Genomic DNA, 18,730 nt, shown 5'->3' on the forward strand with positions numbered 1-18,730 from the left:
TTTGGATTTGTTTTAGGATATTGCATCTACAACTACAACGTTGAAAATAACGCTTCCAAATTAATTAAACGAAGTATAAATCAGGCTGTTCGAATAGCCTCATCACCAAGAACGTTTGTTTTGTCGTAGTCACATACATTTTAACGCAAAAAACGTCATGACCAACTGCAAACGTCGTTTTATTATAATCAGAGGTATTTTGAAGTTATTGTATTTATCAGAGTCTGAACAAAATTGACAAATTTAAGGAAGCGCACTAGAAGTGTAAACATATCATTTTGTTAAGCTTTGATGCCGAAAACATATACTGACATTACATTTGTACTTATGTGAAAAACTACAGAAACATGCTCAGTGGCCAAATGTTTAAACATAAACCCCGTTTAATGGCACAGAGTAAACGCCAATAACATAGAACACAACAACAAAAATCACAAACAAGAAACATGGAACAACAACAACACAAAATTCCACAAACAACACATATTACTATATATAAACTATATACTGTATAAAAACTAGGTATGTTTATCAAGGATTGTTATGTACCGCCTTGAAACGGTCAGTAAAATGTAAATTTACTTGGGGTTTAAACAAGTTTGTGTGCACAACCTCTCTCAACCTTCAAAGCATTAGAGAAGTAATTACACCTCTAAAACATTTTATTAAAACTAGAAGATCAAATCAAATGATTTTATCAATTAAAACTGCAACCCAAACCTTTTGCATAGGTTGCAAACTGTGGCTAGGTCCATTTACTTTTGAGTATCATCATTCAGCTTTTCTTACTTATTTAAGCGAGTGTTCAATGCCTGATTTGTTTCTGTTCAGATTTCCACTCGCGATTGCATTTCAATAAGACTCATTCGAAGGTCTCCATTTTCTGTTTTAACTTCATCCAACTCGAATCGAAGCTTTTGAATTTCGTTCATGACCAAAGATTCAAATTCATACTCATGTGCTCTAACAATCCCCCACAAAATGCAAGTCAACACCTTTTTGAGTGTCAATGAAAGTGGAGCCATTTTTATTGCGCGTCTAGAGTCCAACTGACGAAAGCGACCTGACAAGCATGACTTGTATAAGCAAGATTGTACATACCTGATTGTACTTGTAACGTAGTATGGAAGATAAGGCTACGAACCGAATTGTTTTGGAATACGTTTACGGTCATATAGTACTCACATGATCTTGCATAACGTATACACATGTTATTACCTCCATGTATACTGATATATGTGACCACAATAGTACATGACTTTCACATATAGTTAAAGTTTATTTTTGAAACAAACAAGACACCCTATGTATTTATTTTACCATGATCGATATCGACTAGGTTCTTTTAAAGTGACACTATTATTCAACATCAACACATAAAACATGTATAACAAACATAAATTGTGAGTGTTAACTCTTTAACTACTTACTAAATAATGCATTTATGAAAAATATTAACTACTGATAACAAGATTGTAACCGTATATTTAATAGCAGAAAGCGCAAAAAATATTAAATGATTGGTGAATGCTTAACGATTTACTATGGTCTACTATAGTTTCATATGGTTGAAATACCGTGTTTTATGATCATTTCTTTCAAATTAAACTCGGTATCCTTCATATGAACCATTATCAGCTTTTAACACTGGTAATCGAACTAAAAGAAATAAATCTGGAAAAAATCTCAAAAATATAAAAGCCATTGTAATGTTTGACAACGAAGCGTGTCCATCACTCTTCAATACTTTATTGGAAAACAACCCCTCTGCAAACGGATCATGCTGATCTCATGCAATGAAGGCAATTGAATACCCATGTATCATCAAACCTTGCATCATGAAGAAAACTCCGTAACATTTTCGCCCTTTCAGTATTCATTCAGTAAATGGCAAACAGTGTTATTTAGTAATTGTGTTCATGCCATATTGAATTTAGAATTTATAATAAATGAGTGTATTAAATGCTATAAGTTGAAATACAAATGTATTAAACTAATTGATACTTACATTTATAAAATGTTTGCATTACATCACGAGTAAATACTAAACGGCATAGAACGACAGTCCACGTCATAGGCGACCAAAACTGTGTGGAGGGGCGACTTATGGGTTGCCGGGTAGCATTAGAATATTCAAAAAAGTTGGGAGAAATAAATTGAAATACCAACAAATCTTAGTAAATAAGCATATAAGAAATAGAAATTTTGTCGATTTCATTTGAAGATCTTATTTCACTCGTGATCGAAGAAAATCTGCATATAAAGTCGTTGATTTAACCTCTCGTGAAAAAAATGTTTTTTATGCCACTCGTGATTTAAAATACGACGTGACACTAAATTCAACAACTATGCACCATTTATTATTGCTATTGTTATCATTATTATACTCAGAAACTACATTCAAAGTATAAAACTGGCTTAAACTAACACATTCGAATTTCATTAAATGAAAATATATACTAAACTGCGATTCCTGACATATCTTAGATATATGAAAGCCTACTATGACTATGGGCTTCATTTAAGGCACTTGGATGAATACCTAAGATTTACTCTGGGCTTCATTTACGACACACGGATGAATACCTAACATTTACAATGGGCTTCATTAACGACACACGGATGAATACCTAATGCCGACTATGGGCTACTTTTAAGGCACTTGAATGAATACCTAATACCGACTAAGGAATTCATTTACGACACGCGGATAAATACATGGTACAGACAATGGACTTCATTTAAGGCACGCGGATAGATACCTAATACCGACTATGGGCTTCATTGAAGGCATGCGGATGAATTCCTTTTACCGACTACATGGGCTTCATTTAAGACACGCAGATGAATACCTTACATCGACTCTGGGCTTCATTAAAGGCACGCGGATGAATACCTTACACAGTCTATGAGCTTCATTTAAGGCTCGCGGATGAATACCTTACATCGACTATGGGCTTTATTAAAGGCACGCGGATTAATACCTTACATCGACTATGTGCTTCAAAAAGGCACGCGGATGAATACATAGCATCGACTATCGGCTTCATTAAAGGCACGCGGATGAACACATAACAACGACTACGGGTTTCTTTTAAGGCACACTGATGAATACCTTACATCGACTATGGGATTCATTTAAGGCACTCGGATGAATACCGAACACCAACTATGAGATTCTTTTCAAGCACGCGGATGAACACATAACATCGAGTACGGGTTTCATTTAAGACACGCGGATGAATACCTTACATCGTCTCTGGGCTTCATTAAAGGCACGCGGATAAATACCTACCATTGACTATGGACTTCATGAAAGGCACGCGGATGAATGCCTAACACCTACTAAAGGCTTCATTAAAGGCACGCGGATGAATTCATAACACCGACTATGGGCTTTTTAAAGGCACGCGGATGAATACATAACACCGACTATGGGCTTCATTCAAGGCACGCGAGTGAATTCATTACATCGACTACAGGCTTCTTTTAAGGCCCACTGATGAATACCTGATATCGACTGTGGGCTTCATTAAAGGCACGCGGATGAATTCATAACATCGGCTATGGGTTTCAATAAAGGCACGCGGACGAATTCATAACATCGATGTGGGTTTCATTAAAGGCACGCGAATGAATTCAAAACATCGACTATGGGCTTCATTAAAGGCACGCAAATGAATTCATAACATCGACTATGGGTTTCATTAAAGGCACGCGAATGAATTCAAAACATCGACTATGGGCTTCATTAAAGGCACGCGAATGAATTCATAACATCGACTATGGGTTTCATTAAAGGCACGCGAATGAATTCAAACCATCGACTATGGGCTTCTTCAAAGGCACGCGAATGAAATGAATTCATAACACCGACTATGGGGTTCTTCAAAGGCACGCAAATGAATTCATAACACCGACTATGGGCTTCTTCAAAGGCACGCAAATGAATTCATAACACCGACTATGGGCTTCATTAAAGGCACGCGGATGAATTCATAACACCGACTATGGGCTTCATTAAAGGCACGCGAATGAATTCATAACACCGACTATGGGCTTCTTCAAAGGCACGCGAATGAATTCATAACACCGACTATGGGCTTTTTAAAGGCACGCGGATGAATACATAACACCGACTATGGGCTTCATTAAAGGCACGCAAATGAATTCATAACACCGACTATGGGCTTCTTCAAAGGCACGCAAATGAATTCATAACACCGACTATGGGCTTCTTCAAAGGCACGCAAATGAATTTATAACACCGACAATGGGCTTCTTCAAAGGCACGCGAATGAATTCATAACACCGACTATGGGCTTTGTTAAAGGCACGCGAATGAATTCAAACCATCGACTATGGGCTTCGTTAAAGGCACGCGAATGAATTCAAACCATCGACTATGGGCTTCCTTAAAGGCACGCTAATGAATTCAAACCATCGACTATGGGCTTTATTAAAGGCACGCTAATGAATTTATAACACCGACTATGGGGTTCTTCAAAGGTACGGGGAGTAATACCTAGCAAATACTCAACAAGAGACACGCAATGGCAATATACAACGCATACACATTTCATCAGTATTATATGTAATCAGTTTATGCCCTTGAACGGTCAGTGGAATCACAAGTATAACACATGACGCAATTATAGCTTTATTGCTTAAATGTTTCCTGTATAATTATAACAACTCGTTGTCGAGTCGCCACTTTGTGCTATAAACAATATTATAAATATATATATATATATATATATATATATATATATATATATATATATATATATATATATATATATATATATATATATATATATATATATATATATATATATATATGTGTGTGTGGTGTGTGTGTGTGCGTGTGTGTGGGTGTGTGTGAGTGTGTGTGTGCGACTATAAACAATGACAACTGCTAGGAACGAAGGGCTGTCTTATTTTCTATAAATGATAGCAATGATTCCTACGGAAACATTTAATCGGCTTAATTATACTACGTTTTTATCCATTGATCAGTATTCAACTCGAGCAGATATTTTCTTCAGAGTTCATGAATCGCAAGCAAAATCCATAAAAGTCGAATAGGACATGACGGATGAAAAAACAGTACTAATATACCTTTTATACTGTTCGTATAAACGTGACGTCAGTAAAGTTGATTACGGACAACTGTAATGTTTAATATGCATCGTTTACAGATTTATGAAGCTAATATAATAAAATGGAAACAGTATTTGCGATCTTAAGCTGTAATTCCCATCATGAAACTTTTGCTTAAGCTTCTTTTGATATTTTGTCAACTTTTGTACATCTTATCGCCAACTAGCAATGGTAAAGAAATAACTAAAGAAACAAGAACAAACATTGGATGAAACAGTTTTAATCTTTAGATAAATACATTTGTCATTGTGTATTACGTACATTAAAAATTCATCATTTAGGCTTTAAATCAACAAACATGTACCGTATACAAGTGAAGTTCATTTAATTTAATTGTAAATCAAACCGAGTGTATCAATATATATCTAAATCAGATATACTTTAGTATAGAAGCCAACCAGAAAATGTCGTCCAAGCCCGATCAAACCTGCTCATTACGCAAGATTCCGAATATGTGTCGGATCTTCGAACAAAGATATGGTCGCCGGCATTAACCTGTACTACAATTGTAGCGGTTCCAGTGTGAAAATCGTTTATTTCATCTGCGTCAGCCAACAGGGCAGTTTTTACCTGACCGTCTATGATTAATTCAGCAATAACCTTATAATGAGCTTCTGAATAGACTGTGAAAGTAAATACATATATTCCAGTCACAGGAACAATGAATATCCCATCATGGTTGTTGTAGCCATCTCCAAGATCCGTCATCTTAAAATATATAAAAATTAAAATGGAACATATTTTGCAAAATAATTATCATTCAAACTTACCCAAAGACCTTATACACCACTTTAAATGTCCAAAGATGGTCAACAGGGATTTAGTCTAAAATTGTTTCAAATCAATTCAGGTCAAGCAGGTTGTTGTCAACTTTGCATTGATTGGCAACACAATGTAAGAAACAAGTGTGTCATCGGCTATTCGTTAAACGTGTGCTTAACATTTACAGTATGATCATTCGGTTTACGTTTTCGACAATATGACATATATCTTCTGTTTCTTGTTGCTAAATTAACTGCAGTCTAATGCCGCCTAAGTGCTAATGTAACACATACATAGTTAGACTCTTAAACCTTTCTCGACCAACATCACATTTAATCTATAACATAGGACTGTACAAACAAGGCCAACTTATTCATTATTTGCTTATCTGCAAACAAATCGCCTAACAGTCTGATTGTGACTTTCTCCACGTGCGGTTTACTACCAGTTTTCAAAGTAATTTGATGGTCGGACACTCGGTAACTGTTTGTTCAAACAATCAGCAACTATAATTATATCTACATAACCTGCAAATTTCTCGAATTCGGTTTGCAATGTTTTGTCGTTGATAAACGCTCGTTTGGTAGCCATAATGCAACGGCCAGTGTCTTCTTTTTTGTGAGTCTGATCACAATTGATTGTAAATAACCATACACATTTGGCCAATTGTTGGCGATCAAATTTTATATTTTGCCAACTTGTTGCCTTTCATTTGTCAATTACAAAAATGCTAGATAACAACTAAAAAATAATACCAAACCAATAAAAGAATGTCGATCTCTATGCTACAAATAGTACCAACTTCAATTGACATCATTCATAAATATTGGACTCTAAAATTCAGTTGATAATGCAATAAAAACTACCGACTCATGACGGAAGAAAAACTAAAAAATTTTTTTTAAACAATTTAAAGAAATCTTTAAAACCCTGGAAATCAAATCTATTACAATACCTCAGCGTCGAAAACGAAGACCTCGTGTGAGCCAAGGCATTTGGAGGCGCTCATATATGCATGAAATGCAACCTCTCCAGGGACACGACCTTCCGATGGAAACAAAACAGGCTATATGTGATTTTCATCACTTTGCTTTAAAAAGTACCTTACTCTCCACAAATGTACGTATCTTAATCGCAAATTGCAAGCGTGTTTTAGTCATTTAACGAATAAAATAATTGTTTATTAAACATCAGTATGTTTTATTCTAATGTGGTTTGCCGATTGAAACTGCAACAAACAGTAAACTACATTAAATCAAGTTCATGATGGTTTAAGCATACATACTGATTCGTGAAAGCACAGGTCCGTCTGGTTTTGTCTCCGTTGGTTTGTCATTTTGTCCGTCTGCTTCTGTTTTAACTGTCGTCTTTTTTGTGGGCGAGTTATTGCCTGCAGCTATCGATAAGTCAATATAATTTTGTGTGTCACCATTCAGGTTTTCTAACTTATTTAAGCGAGTGTTCAATGCCTGATTTGTTTCTGTTAAGATTTCCATTTGCGATTGCATTCCAATAAGACTCGTTCGAAGGTCTCCATTTTCTGTTTTTACTTCATTCAACTCTGATCGAAGCTTCTGAATTTCGTTCATGACCAAAGATTCAAATTCAGTCTCATGTGCTTTAATATTCCCCCACAAAATGCAAGTCAACACCATGTTGAGTGTCAGTGAAAGTGGAACCATTTTTATTGCGCGTCAAGAGTCCAACTGACGAAAGCGTACTGTCTGACATGATTTTTATAAGCAGGATTGTACAGACCTGCATGCACTTGTTACGTAAAATGGAAGATAAGGCTACAAATGGATTTCTTTTACGTTTCGTGTTTTATAAGTTCATATAGTACTCATACTATCTTTAGTACACACTTGTTATTATCTCCAACTATACTAATAGTTTATATGTGTCCACAGTAAATACTGTATATTTGCACATATGATTAAAGTTCAGTTGACACCCTATATAATGCTTTCAACATCATGCGTATTACCTCTGAGTGATTCATCTGTGTTCATGCCATGTCGGCTAGGTTCTTTTAAGAAATAAAAGGTGTAATGCGCACATATTAAAATGTCCACACAATGGTCGATTGCTTCAAATATATCCGTCCACGTATTCGTTAGCTAATTTCAAGGAACACAATCTATCAATTAAAAGATACTAACACGCTTAAGAAGTCCTTTGCGCTATGCATATATGGTAGTAAGGTTGACATATTACTTCATATTTTTTTCTAAAATGAACTCAAAGTGTAGACAATTTCAGCAGAACGTTATCGCAAATATCTAATGAAATTGATATCAAACTAAAAAGTTATTTTGCAAATACTATGGATTTTTTATTAGGAAATTTATAATGTAATCTTTTTAAATGCTAAAGGTAGAAATATACATACTGATTCGTGAAAGCACAGGTCTGTCAGGTTGATTCTCCTTTGGTTCGTCATTAAATCCGTCTGATTCCGTTTCATATGACGTCTTTTTTGTGGGCGAGTTATTGCCTGCTGCGACTAGGTCCTTATACTTCTGAGTATCACCATTAAGCTTTTCTAACTTATTTATTCGAATGTTCAATGCCTGATTTGTTTCTGTTATATTTCCATTCGCGGTTGCATTTCAATAAGACTCGCTCGAAGGTCTCCATTTTCTGTTTTTACCTCATCCAATTCTAATTCAAGCTTCTGAATTTCGTTCATCAAAGATTTAAATTCACTCTCTTGGGCTCTAACAACACCCAGCAAAATACACGCAGACAGTATGTTTAATGTCAGTGAAAGTGGAGCAATTTTAGCGCGCGTCTATAGTCTCACTGACGAAAGCAGACACCCTATGTTATTGTTTTACCATTATGTGTAGTTCTCATGAATGATTCCCTTGTGTTGATCCAATATCAATTAAGTTCTTTTAAGGTATACCGGCCATAATGTGCACTTTTGTAAACATGCAGTCACAATCATGGTCGATTCATAAATATATGTATCATATATATCCGTCCACAGAATTGCAAGCTGATTGAAAATAAAACGCAAGTTTCAACTAATCGTACAATTCGATTAAGTGTAGAAGGTTCACGAATGCTATTGTTTGGCCCCGTAAACTTATCAAAGGGTGAGGGTGAGAGTGATCTAGTGTTAAAGGTGTCCGCTTCTCACCTAAGTGGTTAGGTTTTCGATCAACACTAGGAGAACTTACTGATGGCCTCTCAAAATGTTGACACTCGTACTGGTTTCTAACCAGGAATGGAACACGAGCGTAATTCTACAATCTATAAACTTTCAGCACAATCGAGCTGAAAGAAATTAACATTAACTAAATTCACCAAATTATAAAAGCCATCGTAGTGCTTGAATGAAGTTAAATGAAAATATAAACCTTAAAACATGTAAAAATGAATAATTATAAATAGTGTAGATTTGGTACACAAAAGTGGCATTTTGTTGCCATTCTTTGCAATTTATTATTAGTTTATTATCTTTGACACATTTTATTCAACACAAACATCGTTCATTGCAACATTGTATGTCATACCATTGCATACATTATATAGAACACACTGTTTTATATTTACATTGTCCATGGCAATTATGTTACCATAAGACAAATCGATGTTGTGTTCATCGGATTATTATTTTTTAATTTGGAGCAAGCGGGCGATTTTTTATTATTGAAGATTAAGGAGCGAGCAAAAAGCTATGAATATTTGTTCCTGTTTATCATTGAAAGTACATAACTTTATAATCAAAATAAATATATACATTAAGAGAAATCATGCAAAGCTTCATGTTTTCCTCATTAACTGCATGATATCTCTACCCTTATATAAAGTTAACAGTGACCAAATAACAATTGAATTAAAGTGGAATCATCGTGTCCTACCGTTATAAGTTCACGAGAGTATCAATGCTTGGATATTTCTGTCGACACAAAGGAAAGGGTAAGCAAATCTTAAATAGTTCAACTATTTAGGAATAACGCAAGCAGAAGTTGTAAGAAAAAACTGGAGAAAATCTCCCATTATTCAAGTTTTACCGGCATGGTTGATTTTCCCGCTGCCTTAAAGCTACATACATCATTCGAGAATAACTGGCTACAACTTGTGGAGAAAGCGTTCGAAGTGGTTTAAATGTCAATTTAAGTAGTTTGTTCAAGACCTCTGACCAACAGCTGGGTATTTACTGGTAGCACGTATGTTGCAAAAAATTCCTTTGTGTTGAAGTAGTGTTTTACTACATCCATACTTAAAGGCAGACTACGTGGTTTCACATTATGGTACGATTTCAAACATTTTATGTAATGTAATTACTCTGTTTACAAAGTTCTAGTAAGAACTAAAGGTTTATACTAAATTTTACAGCTAAATGTTTAAAAAAACATGGTATGCGTGATAAAGAGCATATATTTATAGCAACTTGATTGATAAATAATTCAGTAAAACCAACAAGATATCCTCGACAAGGAAATAAATAAATACGATAAGACAAACGGAAAGTTTGCGAAAAGTTCCCGACAAAAGTGGACAATCACTGCAGGAAGTCATATAATCGCAAAATGAAATCATGAAAAGCGAGACAATAACTCAATAACCGTGACAAACAACTCAATAACCGTGACAAAAGACCTTAATGACAATGACAAGACACCACGATAACCTCGAAAAAACTATTCAGTAACCTCATGTCATGACAAAATTAGCATTGCAATGATCATATTATACATATTAAGAGGCATTGCAAAATGAACTTTTAATCAAATACAATTGTTATACATAATATAGCAAATAAGGAGCACAATATATTTTAAAGTTATATAATATAGTTAACTTTGCTACCAATATAGTGAACGAATTAACACGATAAGGAACATTTGTATATTACATTCTGTGTTTGATTTCATAACGCGTTTAAATGACACTCTGATTGGTGTTCTACACTTATAGTTATCAACAGAACGTCGTCTTTCGTTGCTGAAATCACCGTCGCATGTTTCTATTAAATTGATCAATGACAAAATCAAAGCTCAAACCCGAATACTGTTTCCTTTTCCCTGTATATCCCATATCGGGTCACCCATTAACCCCGTAACGCATATATAACGATGAAAACATGTATACATTGGTCAAGACGCCAATGGTTGTTGGAAATGTTTATTCATTCATTGGAATCGGAAAATAGACGCCATTTAACGATATAAAGATAAGTGATTTAATGTGAAAAAATATATGGGTGTCACCGCGTGAACAGTGATGGACCAAAGGCGTTGCTAGATTGCGTTGATAGAGCGCATTATTTGCAGTACTCTTCTTCCCTTGTTTTTGTTCATTTTAATATCAAGATAAGCATTCCTTTTTAGTTTCTAATTTGTTAAAAAATATATATACTGTTATCATAATATGAGTAAATTACTTTATGTCGTATGTATATTATTGGTTTGTTGTTATCGTGTAAATAAAAACCGAATTCCGAATTGCTTACATACGGTGACAAAGGCGTTTAATGACAAAAGTTTAATTTCAATATTTTGACTTGATTTTTGACCCTTTGACACATCTGCATTATTCGAAACACTGCGATGAGGGTGACACCACTGCGATGAGGGTTACACTCCCCTGTTCTGGTGTATTCGTTCTGTGTCGCCGTCCGCACGATATCATTGTGGCCCGTAAAGGTGTCGGTATGAGGCCTGGCGAGTGTTTCTGCTGGCTCAGACTCTCCTGGGTCAGTTCTAGCACTGTTTCTTCATAGCGATTTAGGGATATCTAATTATCGAACAGCTCCGTGATGTATGAGAACCATTCACTTGGTCCAAAGATACACTAACTCGGTAAGGTGGAGTAAAGTTAAAAAAACTCCATACCTTTCCTGCAATATGGCGCGATGTTTGGTTGAATCGCGGCACTCCGGGTGTTTTGATGGCTGCATCACAGTTCACCGTGTCTGTGTATATCATTGTTAAGGTAACACAAGCGACTCATGTTATTTGTTCCCACTGTGCAGTTTGACTCCAACAAGACAGCACCTGTCATTTTTCTGGGAATTTGTTTTATAATTTCTCATCACTGGGAATAGCTGTTTCCGGCGGTCGTCAATTTCGGGAAAAAATGTTCATAAATATTATAACCCGCACGTTTCATATTAAGTTTAATGCTAGCTTCAAGGACTAACTCACGATCACTATATCGTTCAAATAGTGCAACCATCGATCTAGGGTTGAGTATTTCTGGACAGGCCTCCTTTACTATGTATATAGGGAAGATATAGAGTATCAATGATGATACAGGGGCGATGTGGAGATGCTAAGGATTATCTGATATTGTACGGGGCGATATGGGGATAATATAGACTATCGGGGATGATACGGAGGGGATGATATATAATATAGATTGTTGGGGATTATACGGGGGCGATATGGGATAATATAGATTATCGGGGATTGTGCGGGGGCGATATGGCGATGATATAGCGTATCGGGGATGATACAGGCGCGATATGGCGATGATATAGCGTATCGGGGATGACAGGGTGCGATATGGGATGATATAAAGTATCAGGGTTGATATTGGCGCGATACGGAGATGATATAGAGTATCAGGGATGATACTGGCGTGCGATATGGTGATGATATAGATTATCGGGGATTACTCGGGGGACACAATTGATACGATATAAATTTGGAACCCGTGGGCTCGAACCACCACTGCCCGTCCAATATTTATGCAAAAAGCTAACACCTCGAGCTTTGGGAAATTCAAGCTTAGCATGGATACTTATTCTTGCATACCGGACGTGTGTTTCCGGTCATTTGGCTAGTGCTAGAAAACCTGTTTTACATTCCCGTGTTATATAAGTCACGCACAACAACGCCCCAGCTCCCTTCATTCCCTTTACTGTATTGTTTCTAAAAAGTATATTATGCCGTTTCAACAACACGCGATCAATAATATAAATATGCAAGACCTCTATCAAAATTGAAAATAAATAATCATCAAAAACGCGATTTTAGAGAAAGCTTTTGACGTTAATAATGTTATTGAAATACTACGCTTCCTAAGATCAGAAAACAACGTCGCAGGCGCGTTTTGGCAAAAGTGCATTTTCTACGTCAATTTTTCCACATATATGACATTTGCCAATTACTTTATCATCGATAGATATTCTGCCTTGTACAATTAATTAATTGTTAATGTCACCCTTTCCATAATCTAGGCTTTGTAGAGTGTTGGTTTATTAGTCTCAGCCTTATAAGGAATGAACATCTTGGTGATGCGGTTAATTAGAGTATGAACCTATTTGGTCTTTGCACGCATATTCGTTATGTTCATCGGATTTCCCTTAACGTTCACTTAGCAAATGTTTTCATACACCAAGGTTTACATATACACTCATTATTTAAAGCATTATTTTGGATACTATAACTACAACGCTTAAAAATGACGCTTCCAAAATAATTGAGCGTCGTATATAAATTGGGCTGTTTGAACTGCGGAAGCATCGATTACGTCATTTATTTGATTGACATCATATACATTTTACCACAAACAGTCATTTGACCAATCACAAACATCGTTTCATATACAGTTTACCACAAACAGTCATTTGACCAATCACAATTATCGTTGCATATACAGTTTACCACAAACAGTCATTTGACCAATCACAATCATCGTTTCATATACGGTTTACCACAAACAGTCATTTGACCAACCACAATCATCGTTTCAAATACAGTTTACCACAAACAGTCATTTGACCAATCACAAACATCATTTTATTAAGATGAGAAGTATTATAAACACAATTATCAGAATATGCGTTCATATATGGAAAACACTAAAGGAGTAAATATTTAATTTCAAATAAAAGGCCTTAATCAATTGTGCAGACATCATTTTGGTAATCAAATTAAATGTAAACTGCAAAGCAACCACATAAGGCTGCCTTTCCATGGTAGACACGTAGACACACATCTCTCTCTCTCTCTCTCTCTCTCTCTCTCTCCCTTTATATATATATATATATATATATATATATATATATATATATATATATATATATATATATATATTTATATATTTCTCCCACCTCAGATAAGTAGATCCAAAAATTTAACCATGCTAGAAATATATATCCTCCCACGGGCAAAGATAAAACAAGAACCCGTATGGAACTCCTTTTTAATGGTCATCACATTGTAATTATCTCCCTTGTTGAAGACTGTCGTTTGTATCATCATAGAAACCTTGTCTTGTGGAAATATTTAGAATGCTAATTAATTATTTCTCGCTTCAAATGTCTCCATAAAAAAGTTTTTATGCACATTTCAAGAAATAATTCTTCACTCTCCTCAGAACTATTTAAAGACCGATTTGACTATTAACATAATCTGAATCACTGCGCGCATATCCATGACAACCACGAATTATCACATATCCATACGCATTTATTTTCACTACGCACAAAGGAGTTCGAGCTAAAAATACAGTTTTACGTAATTTCGTTTATCTGAGGTGGAGGAAAAAGCATCTTCCATAGCCGCTCGTGTAAGATAGGTTCACCCCAACCCTCGCGCAGGGTGTTTTGCGAAAACTCGGTAAACCTCTTACACTCTCGGCCATGGAAGATACTTATAATATATATATTAATCATTATGGTACAATTAATTGTGTTTGTGGAGCAATTGACGACTAGTTAAATTAACACGTACACGAAGTGGTGGGCGTATTTACTATCGAGCACAATGTCAAACAATAAGAATAGGCGTACCATTTTTCGTTTTCGTTATTTTCAGGTAATGGTATGTACAGTTTTAGACTTTTTCTTATTATTGAAGTTATTTCATATTTTTTCTCGCGGAGAATCGCAAGCAGGACAATCCGTTGCGCACACGCGTACTTAACGCTCAACAAATCGAACGAAATATTCCCTGTACCTTTATTATGTGTCTACTCTAGGTTTACGTTCCACTTACACAACTCATACATATTTACGCGTTCATGGAAAAACTGCCTTATTCAGATATCTTTCAATATAAAAGCCATCCAGAAAAGGTTGTCAGGGCCCGTGAAAATGTGCTCAATACATTGCATTCTGAATATGAGTCGGCTCTCCGAACAAACACATGATCACCAGCGTTAACTTGTACTACGACTGTAGCGGTTCCAGTATGATAATCGTTAACTTCGTCTGCGTCAGCCAAAAGTACAGATTTTACTTGACCGTCAATAATCAGTTCAGCACGGACTTCATGTGAGTAGTCGGAGTAGATTGTGAATGTAAAGACATATATCCCAGCAACAGGCACATCAAATATTCCATCTCGGTTGTTGTAGGCACCTCCCAAGTCCGTCATCTGTAACGGCAACATTAAATATGAAAACTATTATACACCTTACCTACTTAAGCATTTGTGATACATATGAAGAAAGACCTGTTGTATTTTTCCGTCGTTGCAAAGCGTTACTATGGCAAACCTCAGCTGTTTCTGATCGACATTTAATGCACAAAAAATAATGATTTGGATGCCGATAACTTGCTCTTGCTGAACATTGACAACCAGAAATATCAATTAGAGGAAATAAAGAAGAAGCTGTTGCATTATAATCAGGCTAACATTCAAATGTGTCGTAGGTTGTTAAGTCTCGGTCAAAATAGAATTGCGCTTAAAATTAACATCGCATGGAGGTTTAAGAGGCCTCTGTTACACTTCACCAAAGTCGCAAAACCAAATCGGTTGCAACCAGTATTTTGAGCATGTTAAAAAGACTAGTTGCTTCCGATTTGGTCGCTCAGAAATTAATTCGTCTTCGAACGGTTTTATTTTGATCGCATATTACTTTTCTAAGTGCAGCGATCTCTTTCTTATTGACATAATTGTTGACTGTTTTGCAACTTTTTGAACTACATTTATTGATGAGTGATGTCTCGGTGACTGACCGGCGCTTCCTCGGCGACCGATCGGCTGAAAAGTCGTTTTCAAGCGTGCACCGATCATTCGCCGTTGAGTTTGCAATATGTCACCGTTAAAAAGAATACCCGTCTGCTCAATACATTTGCCACACGTATTTACAGCATTCATATCAACCATATCTTAAGTATATCAAGTATTTTCACTCATCATTATGATTGTAAAGGCAAAAATGGATATGAGTGGTTGCTTTGTGCTCAGCGGTCGTCAGTCCGTCGTAAATGAAATCATTCGCAAAGAGGTTGCATCACGGTAGCAATGTTGATGTGATTACGGCTTTATTTATCTTAATAGCATTACAAAGCGTCGCCCGAACTTTCCAATTGATTATGGCAGGTCGTGTTATATCTGCGATTGTCGACTTGTTGACGACAAGCAAACGAGCAACCAATAATCAGTTCACTAAGCTACACAATGATTGGTCACTAGACAACTATTATAACAAACGATTTGCCACGAGTACCTACTGCATGTTGCTTTCTCGGTGACTTTGGGCCCTTATTAATTAAATATACATCTAAGTGTACAGGATCAAGACATAGAATACTTAATGCATACCGTATTGGTATCGTGAACAATGACACACGGCTAAAGCGCTAAAGCAATACATTGATATTTAAAGAAATCTATGTAATCTTGCAAACCAAATCGAAGCCAATACCTCCACGTCGAAAATAAACACCTCGTGGGAGCCAATGCATTTGGTAGCACTCATATACGCATGGAAGGCGACCTCTCCAGGAATACGATCTATCAATGGAAAATTACAAACACGCTTAACTATGCTTATGCGCTATGCATTTGAAAATTTCAAATAACGTTGACGCAAATATCAAATCGTATCGATTGCAATCCCGTTAAAGCCATTTGCGTATAGTTTTCTTATAAAGATATCCATTATATAATCGTTTTAACTGCTTTGCTGCACAACACTGCTACAACAAAACAACAAAAACATAAAATAAAAGTTATGAAAGTTAATGGATATAGAAATATATATATATATTTTTTTTATACTTATTCGTGAAAGCGCAGATCTGTTTGGTTTAGTCTTCAGTCCTTCTGTCTCAACTGTCGTCTCTGTTGGGTACGAGTTATTGCCTGCGGCTATCGATACGTCCATATACTTTTGTGTGTCACCATTCAGCTTTTCTAACTTATTTAATCGAATGTTCAATGCCTGATTTGTTTTTGTTATGGTTTCCATTCGCGATTGCATTCCAATAAGACTAGCTCAAAGGTCTCCATTTTCTGCTTTAACCTCATCCAACTCTAATCGAAGCTTCTGAATTTCGTTCATGATCAAAGGTTCAAATTTACTCTCTTGGGCTCTAACAATACCCAACAAATTTCACGCAAACACTATTGTAAATGTCAGTGAAAGTGGAGACATTTTTATCACGCTTCTAGAGTCCAACTGACGAAAGCGTCCTGTCTGACATGACTTGTATATGTAGGATTGTACAGACCTTAATGCACTTGGTACGAAGTAGAATAGAAGATAAGGCTACGAATGGAATTGTTATAAATAGGTTGACGGTCATATAGTACTAACATTATAGTGCATTAAGAATGCACATGTTATTGTCTCCACCCAACCTGATATATTATATGTGACCACAATGTTACATTGTATTGTCTTCACATATAACTAAAGTTTTTATAGACAAACAAGACACCCAATTTATTTATTTTACCATCATGTGTAGTTCTTATGAATAATTATCTTGTGTTGATGCCATATCAACTACGATCTCTTAAGGAATACCGGCCCTTATGTGCACTCTTTTTAAAAAAACATTCACAATAGTCGATTCATAAATATAATAATATATAATATATCTATCCACAGATTTTCAAGCTACTTTGAAACTAGACGCAAGTTCCAACGAATCGTACAATACGAGTAAGTGTAGAAGATTCATGAAGGCTCATGTCTGGTCCCGTAAACTTTCCAAAGAGTGAAGGTGAGAGTGATCTTGTGGTATAGGTGTCCGCCTCTCACCTAAGTGGTTGGGGTTTTGAAACCTGTACTGTTTTCTACCCAGGAAAGGAACTCGAGCGTTATTCTACAATCTTTCAGCTTTCAACACACTCGACCTAAAAGAAATTAATATATAATATTTTTTTCCAAAATCAAAAAGCCATTGTAGAGTTTGGATGAAGTTAACTTATAAAATCAATATTAAAAGATGCAAAACAATGAATAATAATACTTCAGTACTTACACTAAACAAGAAATAATAGTCATGTGGTAGAGAGTGCAAAAAATAACATTTTTGCTATCTTTATGATGTTGAAAACTGGCTTGTTTCACATACTTTATTTAATACAAACATCGTTTATTACAACATTGTATGCCATACTTTTGCATACATGATATAGAACACTGTGGTTATATTTGCATTGTTCATTGCAATTATGCAAACAGAAGACCACACTTCATTGATGGCGTGTTCATCGGATGATTATTGTTTTTAATTTGGAGCAAGCGGGCGATTTTTTGTTATTGAATATTTAGGAGCGAGCAAACAGCGATGAATATTTGTCCCTGTTTATCATTGAAAGTAGATGACTTTGAAATCAAAATAAACATATATTAAAGTGACACTCTCATTCAAAATCAATACATACACATGTAGAACAAACATAAAATTTTGAGTAATTAACCTTTAACTTCTTACCAAATAATGTATTTATGGAAAATATTAATGACTGATAAAAAGATTGTAAACGTGTATTAAATAGCTGAAAACGCAAAAATAATAAATGATTGGTGAATGCTAAAATATTTACTGTGATCTTCTATCGCGTCATAAGGTAGAAATGCCGTGTTTTCTGCACCTTTC

The 18,730-nt window shown here is 35.6% G+C and overlaps 1 protein-coding gene across 1 annotated transcript; it reads right to left on the reverse strand.

Annotated features, from left to right (window-relative positions):
* Positions 1 to 13,999: 13,999 nt before the first annotated feature.
* LOC128240677 (multimerin-1-like) lies at positions 14,000 to 17,111 on the reverse strand. Its single transcript, XM_052957380.1, has 3 exons — positions 16,899 to 17,111; positions 16,543 to 16,631; positions 14,000 to 15,266 (listed from the first exon to the last, which is right to left on the reverse strand). Exons 1-3 carry the CDS (start codon positions 17,098 to 17,100, stop codon positions 14,940 to 14,942), a joined length of 618 nt encoding a protein of 205 aa, XP_052813340.1. The 5' UTR covers positions 17,101 to 17,111; the 3' UTR covers positions 14,000 to 14,939.
* Between the last annotated feature and the right edge of the window lie 1,619 nt (positions 17,112 to 18,730).

The sequence above is a fragment of the Mya arenaria genome, chromosome 1, assembly GCF_026914265.1.
Source record: "Mya arenaria isolate MELC-2E11 chromosome 1, ASM2691426v1".
Lineage (NCBI taxonomy): Eukaryota > Metazoa > Mollusca > Bivalvia > Myida > Myidae > Mya > Mya arenaria.

Excerpts from the sequence above, each read along its gene's own strand:
- LOC128240677 (XM_052957380.1), bottom strand. The coding sequence starts at position 17,100 with ATGCAATCGCGAATGGAAACCATAACAAAAACAAATCAGGCATTGAAC. Across the intron at positions 16,632-16,898 it reads ATCTGCGCTTTCACGAATAA|ATCGTATTCCTGGAGAGGTC; the intron begins GTATAAAAAAAA and ends TTCCATTGATAG. Across the intron at positions 15,267-16,542 it reads TGTTTATTTTCGACGTGGAG|ATGACGGACTTGGGAGGTGC; the intron begins GTATTGGCTTCG and ends TTGCCGTTACAG.